Source organism: Ranitomeya imitator, chromosome 9, assembly GCF_032444005.1.
Source record: "Ranitomeya imitator isolate aRanImi1 chromosome 9, aRanImi1.pri, whole genome shotgun sequence".
NCBI lineage: Eukaryota > Metazoa > Chordata > Amphibia > Anura > Dendrobatidae > Ranitomeya > Ranitomeya imitator.
The window spans coordinates 35,866,579-35,889,638 of NC_091290.1; the positions used below are offsets into that span (position 1 = coordinate 35,866,579).

The 23,060-nt window shown below is 46.6% G+C and overlaps 1 protein-coding gene across 1 annotated transcript in view; it reads right to left on the reverse strand.

Moving 5' to 3' along the window:
• Positions 1 to 1,021: 1,021 nt before the first annotated feature.
• The window catches only part of STX5 (syntaxin 5), a 29,899-nt gene continuing 7,860 nt past the window's right edge, over positions 1,022 to 23,060 (reverse strand). Inside the window, exons 4-11 of the mRNA XM_069740311.1 lie at positions 21,177 to 21,232; positions 20,616 to 20,686; positions 20,395 to 20,511; positions 4,411 to 4,467; positions 4,198 to 4,279; positions 3,916 to 4,016; positions 1,829 to 1,950; positions 1,022 to 1,733 (exon numbers count right to left, since the gene is read on the reverse strand). Coding sequence (XP_069596412.1) covers positions 1,574 to 1,733; positions 1,829 to 1,950; positions 3,916 to 4,016; positions 4,198 to 4,279; positions 4,411 to 4,467; positions 20,395 to 20,511; positions 20,616 to 20,686; positions 21,177 to 21,232 — 766 coding nt within the window. The 3' untranslated portion in view covers positions 1,022 to 1,573. The remainder of the gene's footprint in view (positions 1,734 to 1,828; positions 1,951 to 3,915; positions 4,017 to 4,197; positions 4,280 to 4,410; positions 4,468 to 20,394; positions 20,512 to 20,615; positions 20,687 to 21,176; positions 21,233 to 23,060) is intronic.

The window sequence follows — 23,060 nt, forward strand, 5'->3', positions numbered from 1 at the left end:
TCATGAGCGAGCATGCTCGGGTGCTAACAGTGTCTTCGGGGTGCTCGAATAATATGTTCAAGTCCCCGCGGCTGCATGTCTCGTGGCTGTTCGACAGTCGTAACACATGCAGGGATTATCTAACAAACAGGCAATCCTTACATGTGTTGCAGGTGTCAAACAGCCATGAGACATGCAGCCGCGGGGACTCGAACATATTATTCGAGCACCCCGAAGACACTCGGTTAGCACCCAAGCATGCTCAGATAACACCTAACTATAACACAAACTATAAGCACTGTATTAAAGCTGGACACATTACTGGGTCTGGACAGTTTTATTGCCAGTGTTCCTCTGATGCTGCAGAGGCAAAGCTGCCTTTACGTGCGACATGGGAGAGCGCACAGTTTGGGAGAGATCAGTTTGAACCAGTGGCTCAGTCATGTTGTTGGTCAAAATTGTCAGTCAGCAGGAGTACATCACCCCCCGACAAGCAGGAAGCCAGGAGGCAGGGAAACAGTGTACTCCTGAAGACCCATTGATCCTGCAGATCTTTGAAGGTCCCTGGCCCTCCAGATGTTGAACATTGATGACCTGTCCTGTATACACACCCAATTAAATAAAACTAAATCTATAAAATAAAAATCAAACACAAGTTTCTGAGCTGAAATGTTTAGTATTTTTCGTGCATTCCAAGTTATATACAATCTGTACATCTTGTGACGGTCATAGCATTGACCCCCAAATTCAACATTGGAGAGGGGTTAAAGTCATCCGTGTTTTATGGAATGATAAAAAATAACCTCATCTCCAGGTCATTCAATCCATGTCTGTTGGATCATTCCCTGCAAGAGGGTAAATCTGATCTATGCCCGGTGTAGTATATTGGTTTTTATCTTTTTTTTTTTTTTTAATATTAAAGAACAATGAATAATTTAAAAACAAACAAGTCAATATGAGATTAAAATAACGATGAAGTCTGAACAGAGATGTGGCCGTTCCTGGTCAATGCCTCAGATTGATTTTTTTTTTTTTGGGGGGGGGGGGGGGGGTAGGGGGGTTCCAGTAAGACACTTCAGATTAATCAGACACTCAAGTCTTTTGTCACTTTCACTCAGACACAATTTTACAAATATTGGCAAATGTCCCAGCATGTAGATGTACATGTCGTCCACATCTGCACATCGTACAGGCGCTCTCTTGCACGCACTCACTCTACGCTACAATATACCTATGACTCTGTGTGCATATTTATATGTATATAATGCTTGTAATTAATCTATACATGCACACACAGCCATCAACCGTTCATCCTTCTTTATGACACTATCAAATATGTGCAAGATCTCTTCTGGACATGTGCACCCTATGGCTGTAATAAGACCCTAGGATGCCCGAGCCCAAGAAGTCACAACACACCTCCGCCATCCCTCGCACACCTACCCAGTCCTCTTACACGCACGAGCAGTGACAATTTCCGATTATCCTTCATTTTTCTTTTTTTGAAAGACTGGGCGGTTTGGAGGTAGCATGAAGTGCACTGATAGTTTTACTTTTTATTTTTTGGGGTTGGGTCTCGGGGGAGGGAATAGTCTCAGGCCAAGAAAACGACAAAGATGATGAAGAAAACAATAAGTATAAGAAAGATCTTAATCATGAGCCAGCGGTTCGATGTGACCGATTGGAAATATTTCAAGATTTCCGAATGTGCCGCTTCCACGTTTAAGTGTGTTTCTTCCACGTTTCCATCAATTCTGGGGACATAGGGAAAAATAAAAATACATACGGAATCAGGACGGCATTACTGAGATCAAGATTTAGTTATATATTGGGTTCTCAAGAGCTTTACCTTTGTATAGTTTCCTCCTGCTCCTTTACCATGTGAGCCAACTGTTGGAAGATGGAGCCCAGTTCAACTATGGTGGATTCTATGTTCTGCATCGTGTCTGCTCGGCTCTGAATATATGAGTCCTGAAAAAAAAAATTGTTTGTTCTTAATTATTATTAATTTATTTTTTTAAAGTTAACCACTTTCACTCACTGCCATGCGCATATGTAATGAGTCACAACTTTAAATTAAAAATTTAATGAAACTCCATAGAAAAGCCCAGAATCTTTATAAATGATACCCGGATCAATGCTCTAGAGCAGGGGTCCCCAACTCCAGTCCTCAAGGCCCACCAACAGGTCATGTTTTCGGGATTTCCTTTGCATTGCACAGGTGATGCAATTATTACCTGGGCAAGACTAAGGAAATCCTGAAAACATAACATGTTGGTGGGCCTTGAGGACTGGAGTTGGGGACCCCTGCTCTAGAGTGCAGAAGCTTTTATTGTCCACTCCTGTCTCTGTAAGTTTGGGATAGAAGCAATAGCAGGAAAAGTGAGGGATGGCTACTGCCATCCCTGCACACGTGCAGAGGGTGTACTACAAGAGCTTTTCTTCATGGTATCATCCTCTATGACTGGAGATTGGGACATGTGCTTTCTAATTGTCAAATTGACAGAAAGTGTTTTTCAGTAAAGGGATGAAAAGAATTGTACACCCTTTCACAATTGCACCTAATTATGCCAGTTGTTCACTCTACAACTCAAAGGTTACTGGTATCCGGATTGCAGAGGTTTAGGATCTTTTCAGAATTAATGATGATCTATGAATCTATGAAGTGGCATATGTGCCCCCTGCATATTTTGTTCTGATTGTTTTAAGAGGTGCTGGGTTGTTTGGCTTAAAGGGAACCTGTCACCCCCCAAAATCGACGATGAGCTCAACCCACCAGCATCAGGGGCTTATCTGCAGCATTCTGGAATGCTGTAGATAAGCCCCTGACGTATCCTGAAAGATGAGAAAAAGAGGTTAGATTATACTCACCCAGGGGCGGTCCGGTCCGATAGGCGTCGCAGTCCGGGGCCTCCCATCTTCTTACGATGACGTCCTCTTCTTGTCTTCACGCTGCGGCTCCGGCGCAGGTGTACTTTGTCTGCCTTGTTGAGGGCAGAGCAAAGTACTGCAGAGCGCAGGCGGCGGGCCTCTCTGACCTTTCCCGGCACCTACACACTGCAGTACTTTGCTCTGCCCTCAACAAGGCAGACAAAGTACACCTGCGACGGAGCCACAGCGTGAAGACAAGAAGAGGACGTTATCGTATATAGATTGGAGGCCCCGGACCGGACCGCGACGCCCACCGAAGCGGGACCGCCCCTGGGTGAGTATAATCTAACCTCTTTTTCTTATCTTTTAGGATACATTGGGGGCTGATCTACATCATTCCAGAATGCTGTAGATAAGCCCTTGATGCTGGTGGGCTTAGCTCATTGTCGACTTTGGGGGTGACAGGTTCCCTTTAAACTTGGGGTAAATTCAGAGGTCCTTGCAAAATCAGACCGCGGGTCTGCTGACCAGAGCATGACAGCTTCATATACTTCTATGAAGCCGTCCTGCTCAAGTCAGGATACACGGCCATTCTGTGCATTGCAGTCCATTCACGGACATCTGAATGCGCCCTTATAGTTACGTTTTTTAATTTACATATTACACATTGAAGCAGAATTGCATGAAGAAAGCCATAAGTGTGACGTACTGGGTAGCAGTTTGTTTGTTTCCTACAGATAGTTGGAATAGATTAAAAGACCCGCTTCAGCAGTCTGAATGAATGCCCTGAGAACTGACGACATCTCCGACTCCTCTTTTGATTAACCAGCCATGATGCATATGACATAGTGCAAGGCCAGCTAATCGAAAGGAAGAGCTGCAAGTCAGGTAAGAGGCACCTGTCCACTATCAACATCTTAGTGGCTCGGCTGCTGGACAAGGTTTTGAGAATCAATTTGCACCAACCATATCACAAAGCATTTTTGCAATTTTTTTTTGTCCAAAATCCACCTAGCTGTAAAAGTATTATTATTCATAGGGTTAGCTATGTGATATCGCCCTTACCTGCTCATCTATGAGCTGCAATTGTTGACTAACTTTAGAGTCCATCTCTATTGTCACATCACCATGTCTGCGCGAATCGTCTTGGAATAGTACAGATGGCCCTAAAAATCAAGATAAGACCATATGGAGAAAAAAACATTTCATTACATAGACCCCAAGGTGAAATTTATATAATTACTCGCATATGTCTCATGCCACCAGAGAAGAGAAAAAAAAAAAAAAAAGACAGGTGATCACATAAGCAGGAGCTTCAGGCTATAAAAGATATTCTGCCAGACTTACCCATGCTATTGTGGTGAAGAGGAAGAGTTGAGACCTGGCTCTGAGAGAACTGTTCTCTGCGACTTCGTTGCTGTTTTAGATTCTAATATACAAAAAAGCAAAACAAAAAAAGTTTTTAAAACTAATAAAACTTAAGAAGAAAAAAAAAATAAATTTCTCACTCTATCACAAAGAATGAGAAAAAAAAAGTCCAGCCCCAAAAATCTAACTCACCTCTGTTCTTACTTCCAATACAGACTTGAAATCATTGGACATTAATGCCAGTTTTGACTAGAAAGGAAAAAAAACAAGAAAAAGAAAATGTAATTTATGGTGTTAACCCCTTTACCCCCAAGGGTGGTTTGCACGTCAATGACCAGGCCAATTTTTACAATTCTGACCACTGTCCCTTTATGAGGTTATAACTCCGAAACGCTTCAACGGATCCTGGTGATTCTGACATTGTTTTCTCGTGACATATTGTACTTCATGATAGTGGTAAAATTTCTTTGATAGTACCTGCGTTTATTTGTGAAAAAAACGGAAATTTGGCAAAAATTTTGAAAATTTCGCAATTTTCAAACTTTGAATTTTTATGCAATTAAATCACAGAGATATGTCACACAAAATACTTAATAAGTAACATTTCCCACATGTCTCCTTTACATTAGCATAATTTTGGAACCAAATTTTTTTTTTGTTAGGGAGTTATAAGGGTTAAAAGTTGACCAGCAATTTCTCATTTTTACAACACCATTTTTTTTTTTAGGGACCACGTCTCATTTGAAGTCATTTTGAGGGGTCTATATGATAGAAAATGCCCAAGTGTGACACCATTCTAAAAACTACACCCCTCAAGGTGCTCAAAACCACATTCAAGAAGTTTATTAACCCTTCAGGTGTTTAATAGGAATTTTTGGAATGTTTAAATAAAAATGAACATTTAACTTTTTTACACAAAAAATTTACTTCAGCTCCAATTTGTTTTATTTTACCAAGGGTAACAGGAGAAAATGGACCCCAAAAGTTGTTGTCCAATTTGTCCTGAGTACGCTGATACCCCATATGTGGCAGTAAACCACTGTTTGGGCGCATGGGAGAGCTCGGAAGGGAAGGAGCGCCGTTTGACTTTTCAATGCAAAATTGACAGGAATCGAGATGGGACGCCATGTTGCGTTTGGAGAGCCACTGATGTGCCTAAACATTGAAACCCCCCACAAGTGACACCATTTTGGAAAGTAGACCCCCTAAGGAACTTATCTGGATGTGTGGTGAGCACTTTGACCCACCAAGGGCTTCACAGAAGTTTATAATGCAGAGCCATAAAAATAAAACAAAATTTTTTTCCCACAAAAATTATTTTTTAGCCCCCAGTTTTGTATTTTCCCTAGGGTAACAGGAGAAATTGGACCCCAAAAGTTGTTGTCCAATTTGTCCTGAGTACACTGATACCCCATATGTGAGGGGGAACCACCGTTTGGGCGCATGGGAGGGCTCGGAAGGGAAGGAGCGCCATTTGGAATGCAGACTTAGATGGAATGGTCTGCAGGCGTCACATTGCGTTTGCAGAGCCCCTAATGTACCTAAACAGTAGAAACCCCCCACAAGTGACACCATTTTGGAAAGTAGACCCCCTAAGGATCTCATCTTGATGTGTTGTGAGAGTTTGAACCCCCAAGTATTTCACTACAGTTTATAACGCAGAGCCGTGCAAATAAAAAATATTTTTTTTTCCACAAAAATTATATTTTAGCCCCCAGTTTTGTATTTTTCCAAGGTTAGCAGGAGAAATTGGACCCTAAATGTTGTTGTCCAATTTGTCCTGAGTACGCTGATACCTGATATGTGGGGGGGAACCACCGTTTGGGCGCATGGGAGGGCTCGGAAGGGAAGGAGCATCATTTGGAATGCACACTTAGATGGATTGGTCTGCAGGCGTCACATTGCGTTTGCAGAGCCCCTAATGTACCTAAACAGTAGAAACCCCCCACAAGTGACCCCATATTGGAAACTAGACCCCTCAATGAACTTATCTAGATGTGTTGTGAGAACTTTGAACCCCCAAGTGTTTCACTACAGTTTATAATGCAGAGCCGTGAAAATAAAAAATCTTTTTGTTTTCCCACAAAAATTATTTTTAGCCCCCAGTTTTGTATTTTCCCAAGGGTAACAGGAGAAATTGGTCCACAAAAGTTGTTGTCCAATTTGTCCTGAGTACGCTGATACCCCATATGTGAGGGTAAACCCCTGTTTGGGCACACGGGAGAGCTCGGAAGGGAAGGAGCACTGTTTTACTTTTTCAACGCAGAATTGGCTGGAATTGAGATCGGACGCCATGTCGTGTTTGGAGAGCCCCTGATGTGCCGAAACAGTGGAAACACCCCAATTATAACTGAAACCCTAATCTAAACACACCCCTAACCCTAATTCCAACGGTAACCCTAACCACACCTCTAACCCTGACACACCCCTAACCCTAATCCCAACCCTATTCCCAACTGTAAATGTAATCTAAACCCTAACCCTAACTTTAGCCCCAACCCTAAGCCTAGCCCTAACCCTAGCCCTAACCCTAACCCTAGCCCTAACCCTAGCCCTAACCCTAATGGGAAAATGGAAATAAATACATTTTTTTTTATTTTTCCCTAACTAAGGGGGTGATGAAGGGGGGTTTGATTTACTTTTATAGCGAGTTTTTTAGCGGATTTTTATGATTGGCAGCCGTCACACACTGAAAGACGCTTTTTATTGCAAAAAATATTTTTTGCAATACCACATTTTGAGAGCTATAATTTTTCCATATTTTGGTCCACAGAGTCATGTGAGGTCTTGTTTTTTGCGGGACGAGTTGACGTTTCTACTGAAAACATTTTCGGGCACGTGACATTTTTTGATCGCTTTTTATTCCGATTTTTGTGAGGAAGAATGACCAAAAACCAGCTATTCATGAATTTCTATTGGGGGAGGCGTTTATACCGTTCCGCGTTTGGTAAAATTGATAAATCAGATTTATTCTTTGGGTCAGTACGATTACAGCGATACCTCATTTATATCATTTTTTTATGGTTTGGCGCCTTTATACGATAAAAACTATTTTACAGAAAAAATAATTATTTTTGCATCGCTTTATTCTCAGGACTATAACTTTTTTATTTTTTTGCTGATGATGCTGTATGGCGGCTTGTTTTTTGCGGGACAATATGACGCTTTCAGCGGTACCATGGTTATTTATATCTGTCCTTTTGATCGCGTGTTATTCCACTTTTTGTTCGGCGGTATGATAATAAAGCGTTGTTTTTTGCCTCGTTTTTTTTTTTTTTTTCTTACGGTGTTTACTGAAGGGGTTAACTAGTGGGACAGTTTTATAGGTCGGGTCGTTACGGACGCGGCGATACTAAATAGGTGTACTTTTATTGGGTTTTTTTTTATTTAGATGAAGAAATGTATTTATGGGAATAATATTTTTTTTTTTTTTCATTATTTTGGAATATTTTTTTTTACACATTTGGAATTTTTTTTTTTTACTTTTTTACTTTGTCCCAGGGGGGGAAATCACAGATCAGTGATCTGACAGTGTGCACAGCACTCTGTCAGATCACTGATCTGACATGCAGCGCTGCAGCCTTCACAGTGCCTGCTCTGAGCAGGCTCTGTGAAGCCACCTCCCTCCCTGCAGGACCCGGATCCGCGGCCATCTTGGATCCGGGGCTGGAGGGAGCAGGGAGGGAGGTGAGACCCTCGCAGCAACGCGATCACATCGCGTTGCTGCGGGGGGCTCAGGGAAGCCCACAGGGAGCCCCCTCCCTGCGCGGTGCTTCCCTGCACCGCCGGCACATCGCGATCATGTTTGATCGCGGTGTGCCAGGGGTTAATGTGCCGGGGGCGGTCCGTGACCGCTCCTGGCACATAGTGCCGGATGTCAGCTGCGATAAGCAGCTGACACCCGGCCGCGATCGGCCTCGCTCCCCCCGTGAGCGCGGCCGATCGGCTATGACGTACTATCCCGTCCAGGGTCAGATAAGCCCAGGGCACCTCGACGGGATAGTACGTCTAAGGTCACAGAGGGGTTAAATATGAACTTATTAAAAATGGCTATAGACATTTCATAAGGAAAAAGGTTTTTACATAAGTTACTTGATAATTTCAGTGAACTTACACCAAGTTTCAGTCTGCAATCTTCATTCTCCAACTATTTGATACGCAGTGTGACTTCTTTTCAGACTTTTTTGCATAATAGTGTCCCTGGTAATAACAGGATTTTTGGTTGCTTACCGTAAAATCTGTTTCTCGAAGCCTCCATTGGGGGACACAGGAACCATGGGTGTATGCTGCTGCCACTAGGAGGCTGACACTATGCAAATAAAAAAGTTAGCTCCTCCTCTGCAGTGTACACCCCACCGACTGGCATTATACTCTCCAGTTAGTGAGAAAGCAGTAGGAGAAAAGAACAAGGTTGAAAAACCATAACCACAAACATGAGAACTGTAAACGTGAGAACAGTCATAGAACAGATAACAACAGAAACATTGGGAGGGAGCTGTGTCCCCCAATGGAGGCTTCAAGAAACAGATTTTACGGTAAGCAACCAAAAATCCTGTTTTCTTTATCGCCTCTCATTGGGGGACACAGGAACCATGGGACGTCCCAAAGCAGTCCCAAGGGCGGGAAAAACAGACTTCCATCAGGTCAGAGGACTCACCACTGCCGCCTGCAGGATCCTTCTGCCTAGGCCGGCGTCCGCCGAAGCATAGGTATGGACCTTGTAAAATTTGGCGAACGTGTGGATGGAAGACCAAGTTGCCGCTTTGCAAAGCTGTAGGGCGGAAGCCCTGTGGTGCACCGCCCAGGAGGCGCCGACTGCCCGGGTAGAGTGAGCCTTAATCCCAGGAGGGGGCACTCTGTTCTTGACCCGGTAAGCCTCCAAAATTGCCATTCTGATCCAGCGAGCAATAGTCGCTTTAGAAGCCGGTTGGCCTCTGCGCGTGCCATCAGGAATGATGAAAAAAGAATCCGTCTTCCGGAAAGTGGACGTTCTGTCCAGATAGATCCTCACTGCCCTGAAGAGGTCCAGCTTGTTCAACGATCGCTCCAGAGGATGAGTCGGAGCTGGACAAAAGGAAGGTAGAACGATGTCCTCGTTGAGGTGGAAGGTGGAAACCACCTTCGGAAGAAAAGAAGGTGGAGGCCGGAAGACCACCTTGTCCTGGTGAATGACCAAAAAACGGAGGACGGCAAGACAGGGAAACGCGGCGAATAGACGTGATGGCCACAAGAAAGGTCACCTTCCAAGATAGAACTGATAGAGGAATCTCCCTAAGAGGTTCAAAGGGGGAAACCCTCAGAACGTCCAGTACCAGGTTTAAGTCCCATGCGTCCACAGGGGCCCTGTACGGCGGGACAGCGTGGGCTACTCCTTGAAAGAAGGTCTTAACCTGTGGCCGAGAGGCCAAGTTCTTCTGAAAGAGGATGGCAAGCGCAGAAACCTGGCCCTTTAGGGAGCTAAGAGCCAGGCCCGAATCCAGTCCTGCCTGAAGGAAGGCCAAAAGAGAAGGCAGGGAAAAAACCATAGGCAGAACGCGGTTGGATTCGCACCAACGGAAGTAAGCCTTCCATGTACCCGAGAAGAGAGTCTGATCGGCCGATCCAGGGAGAAGACAGACCTGTCCCACTGAGACAGAATGGCTTGCTGAAGGGGTCGCAAATGAAATTGGGCGAAGGGAATCGCTTCCAATGTAGCTACCATCCTCCCCAGAACCTTCATGGCCGATCGGAGGGAGGCCGGCCGAGGACCCTGGAGCAAGCGTATGTCCCGACAAAGAGTGGATCTCTTGTCTTTGGGAAGGAAGACTCTGGTCTGACGAGTGTCGAAAAGCATGCCCAGAAAGATGATGCGCTGAGAAGGAATAAGGCAGGACTTCTTCCGGTTGACCAGCCACCCGAAACGGGCTAAGGTGTCGAGGACAATGGACAGGCTTTCGTGGGCCTGAGCAAAGGACGGAGCCTTGATGAGGATGTCGTCGAGGTATGGAAATAGGACCAAGCCTCTGACTCTCAAGATGGCCATCAGCGCCGCCATGATCTTCGTGAACATCCTTGGTGCGGTTGCGAGACCGAACGGCAGGGCGACGAACCCAAAATGATCTCGTTGCACTGCAAAGTGCAGGAAACGGTGATGTCAGCGAAATATCGGGACATGGAGGTAGGCGTCCTGGATATCTATTGAGCATAGAAATTCCTGAGCCTCCATGGAAGCAATTACTGAACGAAGGGATTCCATCCTGAAGTGTCTCAGGCGAACTCTCCTGTTCAGCAATTTGAGGTCCAGAATGGGTCGAACCTTGCCGTCTTTTTTCGGTACCACAAAAAGGTTTGAGTAGAAACCCGTGAACCGTTCCTTTTCTGGGACGGGAACGATTACCCCGGATTTGAGCAGAGTAGCGATGGCTGCGAAGAAGCCCGGAACTAGAGCGGGATCTCTTGGAGGACGGGATTGGAAGAAACGATCCCGGGGTCGGGACGCGAACGCTATCTTGTATCCCGAGGATACAACTTCCCTGACCCAAGCGTCCTCTATTGCGGAAAACCAGACGTCCCTGAAAAGGAGAAGGCGGCCGCCCAATCTGGGAGTTGGGCTGGAGTCCTGCCGAGAGTCATGCGGAGGTGGATCTTCCAGTCCTGGGCCTGGAGGATCTACCCTGGCAGTAGCGAGGACGCCAGGACGGAGTGGGCCTGAAGGACACCGCCTTCTTCTCTTGACGAGCCTGTGGCCTCTGTTGCTGCTGGGAAAAGGAGTTTGACGCAACGAAGCGACGAAAAGGCCGAAAAGAGCTAAACTACCGTCTAGGAGGATGGCGACGAGGCTTAGCCTGGGGGAGAAGAGAACTTGTACCCCCGGTGGCGTCCTTAATGATTTGGTCCAACTGGGACCCAAAGAGACGAGAGCCCTGGAAGGGCAGACTAGTGAGGGACTTTTTGGAAGACAAGTCCGCCTGCCAGGCCTTGAGCCAAACGGTCCGGCGGATGGCAATGGCATTGCTGGAAGCCTGAGCCGCACAAGACGCGACATCCAGGGAGGCGGAGACTAGGTAATCGTCAGCGTGGGAAATCTGGTTGGCAAGTTCCGCTAATTGCACGGGAGGCGCCCCGTCCAGGATACCTCGCCGTAGATCCTTGGCCCATTTAGAGATGGATTTTGAGGCCCAAGTGGAAGCAAAAGCTGGACATGGAGCCGCTGAAGCCGCTTCAAAAGCAGATTTCGCGAAGGATTCTATAACTCTATCGTTAGAATCCTTCAGAGATGCTCCGCCAGACAGTTGAAGCACCGTGTTGGTGGACAGCCTGGAAACAGGGGGATCCACCGAGGGAGAGACCGTCCAATTGGCGGTAAGTGCTGGTGAAAAAGGATATAACACCCCCAGGCGTTTTCCCCTCTGAAAACGTCTGGTCGGATTCTCTCTCTCTCTCTGGACAAGATTTCCTCGAATTCAGGATGAGGAGCGAAAAATTTAGAAGGTGGTTTGGCCCATCTAAACGAAACCGCCTGATCTGCAGGTTCCGTAGAGGGATCCTTGATGCCACAGGTTTGGTTTATTGCCCCAATGAGGTTCTGGACCGTCTCACTCATGGTGGCGATTTGGTTAGGATCCAGCTCCGAAATATCCTCAGAGGGCACATCAGATAATGCCTCGCCTGACTCAGGGGAGGAAGATCGGTGGGACACCAACCGCGGGGGAGGGCCGTGCGGCGAGATGGAACGAGAAGAGGACTCAGACCGACGTTCCTGTCTGGACCTTTTGTGGCTTATCAAGGAGGGTTCGGGCGGCGGTTCCTGCCACCCGCTGGCCACGGCAGGGGTCTGCAGGGGTAACCGATCCAGCGCGGACACCAGGGTTTGAGACACCCGTGTTAAATCGGCCACCGATTGTGACAGAGAGGAGGCCCAGCCTGGGATGGGGGTATCACTCTCAGGCGGAGCAGCCAGGGGATCCTGGGCGGTGGGAATAATCGGGTTGCTGCAGGACTGACACAGCGGGGAGGACTAACCTGAGGGAAGTTTGCTGTTACAGGACGAACATGCAAAGTACGTGACTAAGGCAGAAGATGAAGAAGTAGGGGGGCGAGAGCGGCCCCCTTTAGAAGACATTTTGAGAGGTCCCTGAAGATGCCAGTGGGTTAGGGGACAGTGGGGCAGAGAGAGGTGTCAGTCTGCAGTGCAGCTACTCACGGACCCGGTCCTGGAAGATGTCCTACTAGACGGTGGATAACTCCTGCCCTTGCTGTATACTGCGCAGAACGTGCTGTCCCCACAGAAGATGCGGTAGCGAAGGGGCGAGCTCCTGCTGCTGGTGCTGCTGCGAAGCGTGCGCACACCAGATGAGAGTCCCAGGAGGAAGGGGGCGGAGCCAGACGCAGAGGCGCCAGTGGGCAGGGTACAGTAATCGGGCGGGAAAAAGCCCGCCCGCAGAACCGGAAGTGAGGGAGCCGGAAAACCGGAAGTAGGCCCCGGCCGAAGCCGGGGCCTAAATTAGGAGCCGGCGGCCGAGGAAAGGAGTCGTGGCGCCGGAATAGAGCGCCCTAAGGGAGAGCCGGCGGCGCGGTCGCCTACCAGGCAGGAGGCCCATGCGCCGCTGAAGAGCACCGCAGAGAACGACCTCCTGTGGCGCCAGAGCAGAGCGCCGCAGGGAGAAGCGGCGCGACAGCCTGCAGGGCTGCCGCGCTGTGGATGGTGCCCCATGAAAAGCCGCAGCGCTGAGTAGTGCGCCGCAGGAGAAACGTACGGCAGCCCAAAGTGCCGACATATAGAAGAGCAGCGCGGCAGCCTGTAAGGGCCCCGCGCCGGAAAGAAAGCAGAGGGCCGCCGTAGCTGAATAGGGGGAAGAGGTGCTGACTGGGGGGAAGAAAGCGCGCCTACGGATGTCGCAGCGCGAAACAACAATCCCGGCCACGTCCACTGTATGGACGCAGGCGATGACAGGTATGAACGGGTCGCCGTTTGGGAGCCCCTAACAAGACCCCCCCCCCCCTATAAAAGATGTGGGATGAGGGAAATACTCACCTAAAACATCCCACGCCGATACTAACCTGACAGGAAGGGTATGAGACGTCCAGGGAGCTGATGGACGTCCTCGTCTCCTCCACCGACAGGCTCTGGTGGGCGAGTGGGTGGGGGACGGAGCCAGGACCGAACTTCTAAGCATGCTTGTGTGCTAGGATCTTGGTCCTGGTGAGGGATCTATGAGGATACGGGGTGGCAGTACACGCCGTACTCATAGTCCGATTGTGGGACTACAGGTGTGACTGCTCACCCTGTATCCCTCCGGATAACCTGAAAAGAAACGACGCACATTGAGGTAGATAAGGGTCTAATGAAAGACCCGTGTCCACCTCCTACTGACACTAAGCTAAACTGAAGAGTATAATGCCAGTCGGTGGGGTGTACACTGCAGAGGAGAAGCTAACTTTATTTGCATAGTGTCAGCCTCCTAGTGGCAGCAGCATACACCCATGGTTCCTGTGTCCCCCAATGAGAGGCGATAAAGAAAAATGTGTGTTCAGGAAGCTGCCGCCTTTGCTAGCTCTCCTGGACGAGCACCGCTTCATTCCTTGAATGCGCTGCCGCCTTTGCCAGCTCTCCTGGACGAGCACAGCTTCATTCCTTGACTGCGCTGCCGCCTTTGCTAGCTCTTCTGGATGAGCACAGCTTCATTCCTTGACTACGCTGCCGCCTTTGCTAGCTCTCCTAGACGAGCACAGCTTCATTCCTTGACTACGCTGCCGCCTTTGCTAGCTCTCCTAGACGAGTAAGCTTCATTCCTTGACTGCATTCACTTGTACAGCCACGAGGGAGAACTTTTCCTTTGTGTTATACAGATAGTGATGCTGAGGATTGTGCCATTACACCTCCTCCAAGGGGGTGTGCTCCGTTCTCTCTATACTGCCGACTTTTGTCTGCACTTCACCACATCTACTCTTTGATACAGTACATGTGATCTGCCTTCCCTAAAAACATGGATGTTTTTCCCTCTGATCAGCGCCCCATCTCTGCTGGTATCCCTTAACCCCTTCCCGACCTTTGACGCATACGCTGCGTCATGAAAGTCGGTGCCATTCCGACCCATGACGCAGCATATGCGTCATGGAAAGATCGCGTCCCTGCAGGCCGGGTGAAAGGGTTAACTCCCATTTCACCCGATCTGCAGGGACAGGGGGAGTGGTAGTTTAGCCCAGGGGGGGTGGCTTCACCCCCTCGTGGCTACGATCGCTCTGATTGGCTGTTGAAAGTGAAACTGCCAATCAGAGCGATTTGTAATATTTCACCTAAAAAACTGGTGAAATATTACAATCCAGCCATGGCCGATGCTGCAATATCATCGGCCATGGCTGGAAACACTTATGTGCACCCACCCCACCCCTCCGATCGCCCCCCCACCCCCCCGATCTGTGGTCCGCTCCCCTCCGTCCTGTGCTCCGCTCCCCCGTCCTCCTGTCCGCTTCCCCGTGCACCAATCACACCCCCTGTGCTGCAATCAAACCCCCCCGCACTCCGATCCCCCCCCCGCACACAGCGACCCCCCCCCCGTGCTCCGATCCACCCCCCCCGCACAGCGATCCCTCACCCCGTGCTCCAATCCTTCCCCGTGCTCCAATCCTCCCTCCCGTGTTCCGATCCACCCCCCCCCATGATCCGATCCACCCCCCCGTGCTCCGACGCCCCCCCCGTGCCCTGATCTCCCCCCCTTATACTTACCTGGCCGCCCGAGGTCCGTCCGTCTTCTTTCCTGGGCGCCGCCATCTTCCAAAATGGCGGGCGCATGTGCAGTGCGCCCGCCGAATCTGCCGGCCGGCAGATTCGTTCCAGAGTGAATTTTGATCACTGAGATATATCCTATCTCAGTGATCAAAATAAAAAAAATAGTAAATGACCCCCCCCTTTGTCACCCCCATAGATAGGGACAATAAAAAAAATAAAGAATTTTTTTTTTTTCACTAAGGTTGGGGTAAGAACTAGGGTTAGGGTTAGGGGTAGGGTTAGGGGTAGGGTTAGGGGTAGGGTTAGGGGTAGGGTTAGGGGTAGGGGTAGGGGTAGGGCTAGGGTTAGGGGTAGGGGTAGGGTTAGGGCTAGGGTTAGGGTTAGGGTTAGGGGTAGGGTTAGGGCTAGGGTTAGGGTTTCGGTATGTGCACACGTATTCTGGTCCTATGCGGATTTTTCCGCAGCGGATTTGAAAAATCCACAGTGCTAAACCGCTGCCGATTTATCGTGGATTTACCGCGGTTTTTCTGCGCATTTCACTGCGGTTTTACAACTGCGATTTTCTATTGGAGCAGTTCTAAAACCGCTGCGGAATCCGCAGAAAGAAGTGACATGCTGCGGAATGTAAACCGCTGCGTTTCCGTGCAGTTTTTCCGCAGCATGTGTACAGCGATTTTTGGTTCCCATAGGTTCACATTGAACTGTACACTCATGGGAAACTGCTGCGGATCCGCAGCGTTTTCCGCAGCGTGTGCACATACCTTTAGAATTAGGCCATGTGCACACGGTGCGGATTGGCCGCTGCGGATTCGCAGCAGTGTTCCATCAGGTTTACAGTACCATGTAAACATATGGAAAACCAAATCCGCTGTGCCCATGGTGCAGAAAATACCGCGCGGGAACGCTGCGTTGTATTTTCCGCAGCATGCCAATTCTTTGTGCGGATTCCGCAGCGTTTTACACCTGTTCCTCAATAGGAATCCACAGGTGAAATCCGCACAAAAAACACTGGAAATCCACGGTAAATCCACAGGTAAAACGCAGTGCCTTTTACCCGCGGATTTTTCAAAAATGATGCTGAAAAATCTCATACGAATCCGCAACGTTGGCACATAGCCTTAGAGTTGGGTTGGAATTAGGGTTGTGGTTAGGGTTAGGGGTGTGTTGGGGTTAGGGTTGTGGTTAGGGGTGTGTTGGGGTTAGGGTTGTGATTAGGGTTACGGCTACAGTTGGGATAAGGGTTAGGGGTGTGTTGGAGGTAGAATTGAGGGGTTTCCACTGTTTAGGCACTTCAGGGGGTCTCCAAACGCAACATGGCGCCACCATTGATTCCAGCCAATCTTGTATTCAAAAATTCAAATGGTGCTCCCTCACTTCCGAACCCCGACGTGTGCCCAAACAGTGGTTTACCCCCACATATGGGGTACCAGCATACTCAGGACAAACTGCGCAACAATTACTGGGGTCCAACTTCTCCTGTTACCCTTGAGAAAATAAAAAATTGCTTGCTAAAACATCATTTTTGAGGAAAGAAAAATGATTTTTTATTTTCACGGCTCTGCGTTGTAAACGTCTGTGAAGCACTTGGGGGTTCAAAGTGCTCACCACATATCTAGATAAGTTCCTTGGGGGGTCTAGTTTCCAAAATGGGGTCACTTGTGGGGGGTTTCTACTGTTTAGGCACACCAGGGGCTCTGCAAACGCAACATGACGCCCGCAGACCATTCCATCAAAGTCTGCATTTCAAAAGTCACTACTTCCCTTCTGAGCCCCCACGTGTGCCCAAACAGTGGTTTACCCCCACACATGGGGCATCAGCGTACTCAGGAGAAACTGGACAACAACTTTTGTGGTCCAATTTCTCCTGTAACCCTTAAGAAAATAAAAAATTCTGGGCTAAAAAATTATTTTTGAGGAAAGAAAACGTATTTATTATTTTCACGGCTCTGCGTTATAAACTTCTGTAAAGCACTTGGGGGTTGAAAGTGCTCACCACACATCTAGATAAGTTCCTTTGGGGGTCTAGTTTCCAAAATGGGGTCACTTGTGGGGGGTTTCTACTGTTTAGGCACACCAGGGGCTCTGCAAACGCAATGTGACGCCCGCAGACCATTCCATCAAAGTCTGCATTTCAAAAGTCACTACTTCCCTTCTGAGCCCCCACGTGTGCCCAAACAGTGGTTTACCCCCACACATGGGGTATCAGCGTACTCAGGAGAAACTGGACAACAACTTTTGTGGTCCAATTTCTCCTGTAACCCTTGGGAAAATAAAAAATTCTGGGCTAAAAAATTATTTTTGAGGAAAGAAAACGTATTTATTATTTTCACTGCTCTGTGTTATGAACTTCTGTGAAGCACTTGGGGGTTCAAAGTGCTCACCTCACATCTAGATAAGTTCCTTTCGGGGTCTAGTTTCCAAAATGGGGTCACTTGTGGGGGGTTTCTACTGTTTAGCCACATCAGGGGCTCTGCAAACGCAACGTGACGCCCGCAGAGCATTCCATCAAAGTCTGCATTTCAAAACGTCACTACTTCACTTCCGAGCCCCAGCATGTGCCTAAACAGTGGTTTACCCCCACATATGGGGTATCAGCGTACTCAGGAGAAACTGGACAACAACTTTTGGGGTCAAATTTCTCCTGTTACCCTTGGGAAAATAAAAAATTGCGGGCTAAAATTCATTTTTGAGAAAATAATTTTTTTTTTTTATTTTCATGGCTCTGCGTTATAAACTTCTGTGAAGCACTTGAGGGTTCAAAGTGCTCACTACACATCTAGATTAGTTCCTTTGGGGGTCTAGTTTCCAAAATGGGGTAATTTGTGGGGGATCTCCAATGTTTAGGCACACAGGGGCTCTCCAAACGCGACATGGTGTCCGCTAATGATTGGAGCTAATTTTCCATTTAAAAAGCCAAATGGCGTGCCTTCCCTTCTGAGCCCTGCCGTGCGCCCAAACAGTGGTTTACCCCCACATATGGGGTATCTGCATACTCAGGACAAACTGGACAACAACATTTGTGGTCCAATTTCTCCTATTACCATTGGCAAAATAGAAAATTCCAGGCTAAAAAATCATTTTTGAGAAAAGAAAAATTATTTTTTATTTTCATGGCTCTGCATTATAAACTTCTGTGAAGCACCTGGGGGTTTAAAGTGCTCAGTATGCATCTAGATAAGTTCCTTGGGGGGTCTAGTTTCCAAAATGGGGTCACTTGTGGGGGAGCTCCATTGCATAGGCACACAGGGGCTCTCCAAATGCGACATGGTGTCCGCTAACAATTGGAGCTAATTTTCCATTCAAAAAGTTAAAAGGCGCGCCTTCCCTTCCGAGCCCTGCCGTGTGCCCAAACAGTGGTTTACCCCCACATATGAGGTATCGGCGTACTCGGGAGAAATTGCTCAACAAATTTTAGGATCCATTTTATCCTATTGCCCATGTGAAAATGAAAAAATTGAGGCGAAAATAAATTTTTTGTGAAAAAAAAGTACTTTTTCATTTTTACGGATCAATTTGTGAAGCACCTGAGGGTTTAAAGTGCTCACTAGGCATCTAGATAAGTTCCTTGGGGGGTCCAGTTTCCAAAATGGGGTCACTTGTGGGGGAGCTCCAATGTTTAAGCACACAGGGTCTCTCCAAACGCGACATGGTGTCCGCTATCGATGGAGATAATTTTTCATTCAAAAAGTCAAATGGCGCTCCTTCCCTTCCGAGCCTTACCATGTGCCCAAACAGTGGTTTACCCCCACATGTGAAGTATCGGTGTACTCAGGAGAAATTGCCAAACAAATTTTAGGATCCATTTTATCCTGTTGTCCATGTGAAAATGAAAAAATTGAGGCTAAAAGAATTTTTTTGTGAAAAAAAAGTACTTTTTCATTTTTACGGATCAATTTGTGAAGCACCTGGGGGTTTAAAGGGCTCACTATGCATCTAGATAAGTTCCTTGGGGCGTCTAGTTTCCAAAATGGGGTCACTTGTGGGGGAGCTCCAATTTTTAGGCACACGGGGGCTCTCCAAATGTGACATGGTGTCCGCTAAAGAGTGCAGCCAATTTTTCATTCAAAAAGTCAAATGGCGCTCCTTCCCTTCCAAGCCCTGCCGTGCGCCCGAACAGTGGTTTACCCCCACATATGAGGTATCGGCGTACTCAGGACAAATTGGACAACAACGTACGTGGTTCAGTTTCTCCTTTTACCATTGGGAAAATAAAAAAATTGTTGCTGAAAAATCATTTTTGTGACTAAAAAGTTAAATGTTCATTTTTTCCTTCCATGTTGCTTCTGCTGCTGTGAAGCACCTGAAGGGTTAATAAACTTCTTGAATGTGGTTTTGTGCACCTTGAGGGGTGCAGTTTTTAGAATGGTGTCACTTTTGGGTATTTTCAGCCATATAGACCCCTCAAACTGACTTCAAATGTGAGGTGGTCCCTAAAAAAAATGGTTTTGTAAATTTCGTTGTAAAAATGAGAAATCGCTGGTCAAATTTTAACCCTTATAACTTCCTAGCAAAAAAAAATTTTGTTTCCAAAATTGTGCTGATGTAAAGTAGACGTGTGGGAAATGTTATTTATTAACTATTTTGTGTCACATAACTCTCTGGTTTAACAGAATAAAAATTCAAAATGTGAAAATTGCGAAATTTTCAAAATTTTCGCCAAATTTCCGTTTTTATCACAAATAAACACAGAATTTATTGACCTAAATTTACCACTAACATGAAGCCCAATATGTCACGAAAAAACAATCTCAGAACCGCTAGGATCCATTGAAGCGTTCCTGAGTTATTACCTCATGAAGGGACACTGGTCAGAATTGCAAAAAACGGCAAGGTCTTTAAGGTCAAAATAGGCTGGGTCATGAAGGGGTTAAAGGGAATCTGTTACCAGGTTTTTGCTACCAACTGAGTAGCATAACATAAGAGATAGAACCCCTGATTCCAGCAATGTATCACTTACTGGGCTGCTTGCTACAGTTTTGATGAATATCAGTTATCTGCTGCAGATCTAGCAGTGCTCTGAATGCTGAGCTCTGTATAACCCAGTCCACATCACTGATTGCACAGTGTACACAAAAAGCTGCCAAAGTCAGAAAGAAGTCAAATCATTGTTGGTGGTGGGGTTATACAGAGCTCATGCATATGGAGAACTACATGGAAGCAAGTTTACTAGTCCTCTAGTGATAATCTCCTCCTGACAAAATGTGTTTATCAAAACTACAGCAAGCAGCCCAGTAAGTGACACATCGTTGGAATTAGGGTCTCTGTCTCTACATTATGTTGTTCTCAGATTAGGTGGCAAAAACCTGGTGACGGTTTCCCTTTAAATACATAGAGAGAAATATTAAGTGTTTGTGCTCATGCATATAAGATGTAATGTTTTTTTAAAAAAAAATAATACTATACTATCCACCAGGAGATGCACATTAGTAGCGTGGCATTTGGTCACAGCTAGTAAATGACCACCTCACCTGAAGGGAGACCACCACAGTATTCGAATGAGTCTGGAGATGCCGTCCGCTCTGGCTGCCCCTGGCTCTCACAAAGGACTGTAACTGGGCAATTTGTTGATTTAAGCTATTAATGTCCTGTGGATACATAGAAATAATCCATGTATTAACCATAAAACAAAGAAACAAAAGCAGACGTTATGTAGAATAACTAAAGCGATACTGTATATTCAGACACTTACTTGCTTAATGATATATGTTAGTTCCTCAATTTCCACAGCTTTGTCATCAAAAAGAGACTTCCTTTTAGCCACTGTGGAGAAAATAAAAAAAACTTTACGTTTTCTGCAACCGAAAAGAAGATTTTTGGAGCGACGATATCAGAAAGGTTCATTCTAAAAACTAGCGGCTATTTCCCATTTTAAATCCAGGGGGGAGCAAAGTTGTAAGTTCGCCTGCAAGATCAGGATAAACATAAAAAAAAAAAAAAAAAGTTACATGTATGTTGGGAAGGGATTAATGATCAGTATACTTTATAAAGAAAAAAAAAAACCTCCATTAGGGACGGGATAAAGAAATTATACTTCTTCCGAATGGCCGCCCTTAGAACATTGCAGACTATGGTTTTCCTTATTTTTTGCTTTGGACCTCTCTAGCGAGGATCTGGAGTTATTCTGAAGGTTTTGTAGAAAGTACAGTACCCCTTACATTACTAGGCGTTGTGCCACCAAACTGAAAGATACCTTTTAGCCCCCCCCGATGTTAGCTTGCACGAGATCCGTTTATGAATGACCTGTACTTACATATCGTCAACTTTTCCAGCTTAGTAAATGTGTTGCTAAGGTCCTTCCCAATGCGTCTGCAAAACAGAATAAGGTGAACTAGTTGTATCCGAAAGCTTCACTCTATGTACATCTGATACATGAGGATTGTGTTATTTTTTTTTTCTTTTTTTGACAGAGACTTCACATCAAAGCATCAAACAATATCTCTGCTCAGGATTGACAAAGAAAAGGAGCAATTCGGATCGAAAAGGAGTAAAGAGTGGACTTTCCACCTATACATTGTTATTGCATCCATAGTTTTAAAGGGAACCTGACAGAGGTTACATGCTGCCCAATCCATGTATCAGGCGCTAAGGAAAACGGGGGACCCTATTTCTCTTTCCTCTGATGTGCGATCACATCAGAGAGATTAAATGGGAAATCATACTTTTTTTTTTTTTTTTGTGGTCGCCGTTATTACATTAATAATGGCAACCGCAACACTGGGGTTGGAAAAATACGACCCGAATCATGTTCTCTGGAGAAATTCACACCCTGGGGGGCGCTGTACACTTATTTCTCAGCGCCGTTAAAAAGCGGACTTGAGGCATAAGTGCCTTAACTGCCGCCGTTAAAAGGCTGTTGTTAAGGGGTTAAAGCAAAGTTATTTTCTTAAACACTGCAACGTTTCAGAGTCAAACATACCTGACGGAGATGATAAGATGATACAGCCAGAGCCCGATACATGGTCCTGTGGTCAGGTTCCCTTTAACTGAACGTGGATGTAGCTTACTTATTACTTTCTAGATGGTGGCCGATTCTAACGCATCGGGTATTCTAGAATATGCATGTCCATGTAGTATATAGCACAGTTACGTAGTATATTGCCCAGCCACGTAGTATACAGCACAGAGCCACGTAGTATATTGCCCAGCCACGTAGTATATTGCCCAGCCACGTAGTATATTGCCCAGCCACGTAGTATATTGCCCAGCGATGGAGTATACAGCACAGAGCCACATAGTATAGAGACTTAAAATAAAAAATAAACATATACTCACCTTCGAAGGCCCGTTGAAGTCCTGCTATACTCACCATCCGCCGCCTTTCCCGCTCCTCGGGACGCTCCGGTGACCGCTCCATTGCAAGCGTCAGCTTCCGGTCCCAAGGCTGGTATGAGCGCAGGACCTGTGATGACGTCGCGGTCACATGACCGTGACGTCACGGCAGGTCCTTGTCGCATACAATCCTTGCCACCGGAACCTGCCGCTTGCATGGAGCGGTCACCGGAGCGTCCCGAGGAGCGGGAAAGGCGGCGGATGGTGAGTATAGCAGTTTTTTTGTTTTTTAACATGACATTTTTACTATTGATGCTGCATAGGCAGCATCAATGGTAAATAGTTGGGGACACACAGGGTTAATAGCAGCGGTAACGGAGTGCGTTACACCGTGGCCCGTTACCGCTGCCATTAACCCTGTGTGAGCGGTGACTGGAGGGGATTCTGGAGCGGGCGCCGGGCAGTGAGTGCAGGGGAGTAGGGGAGGGACTAATCGGACTGTGCCCGTCGCTGATTGGTTGCGGCAGCCATGACAGGCAGCTGCCGAGACCAATCAGCGACGCGGGATTTCCGGGACAGAAAGACGGAAGTACCCCTTAGATAATTATATATATATATATATATATATATATATATATATATATATATATATATATATATATATATATATATATATATATATATATATATATATATATAGATTACAGTAACATATAGGCAAAAATCCAAGACTGGATTCACACATGCAGTTTTTTTTCCTTCGAAGAGATCTAGCATTCCCCCCTTCCTTGATCCACTGTGGGCTTGTAATAAAAAAAAAAACAAAAAAAAAACCTGCAAATCCAATTCAAGTAAAACATTGAAT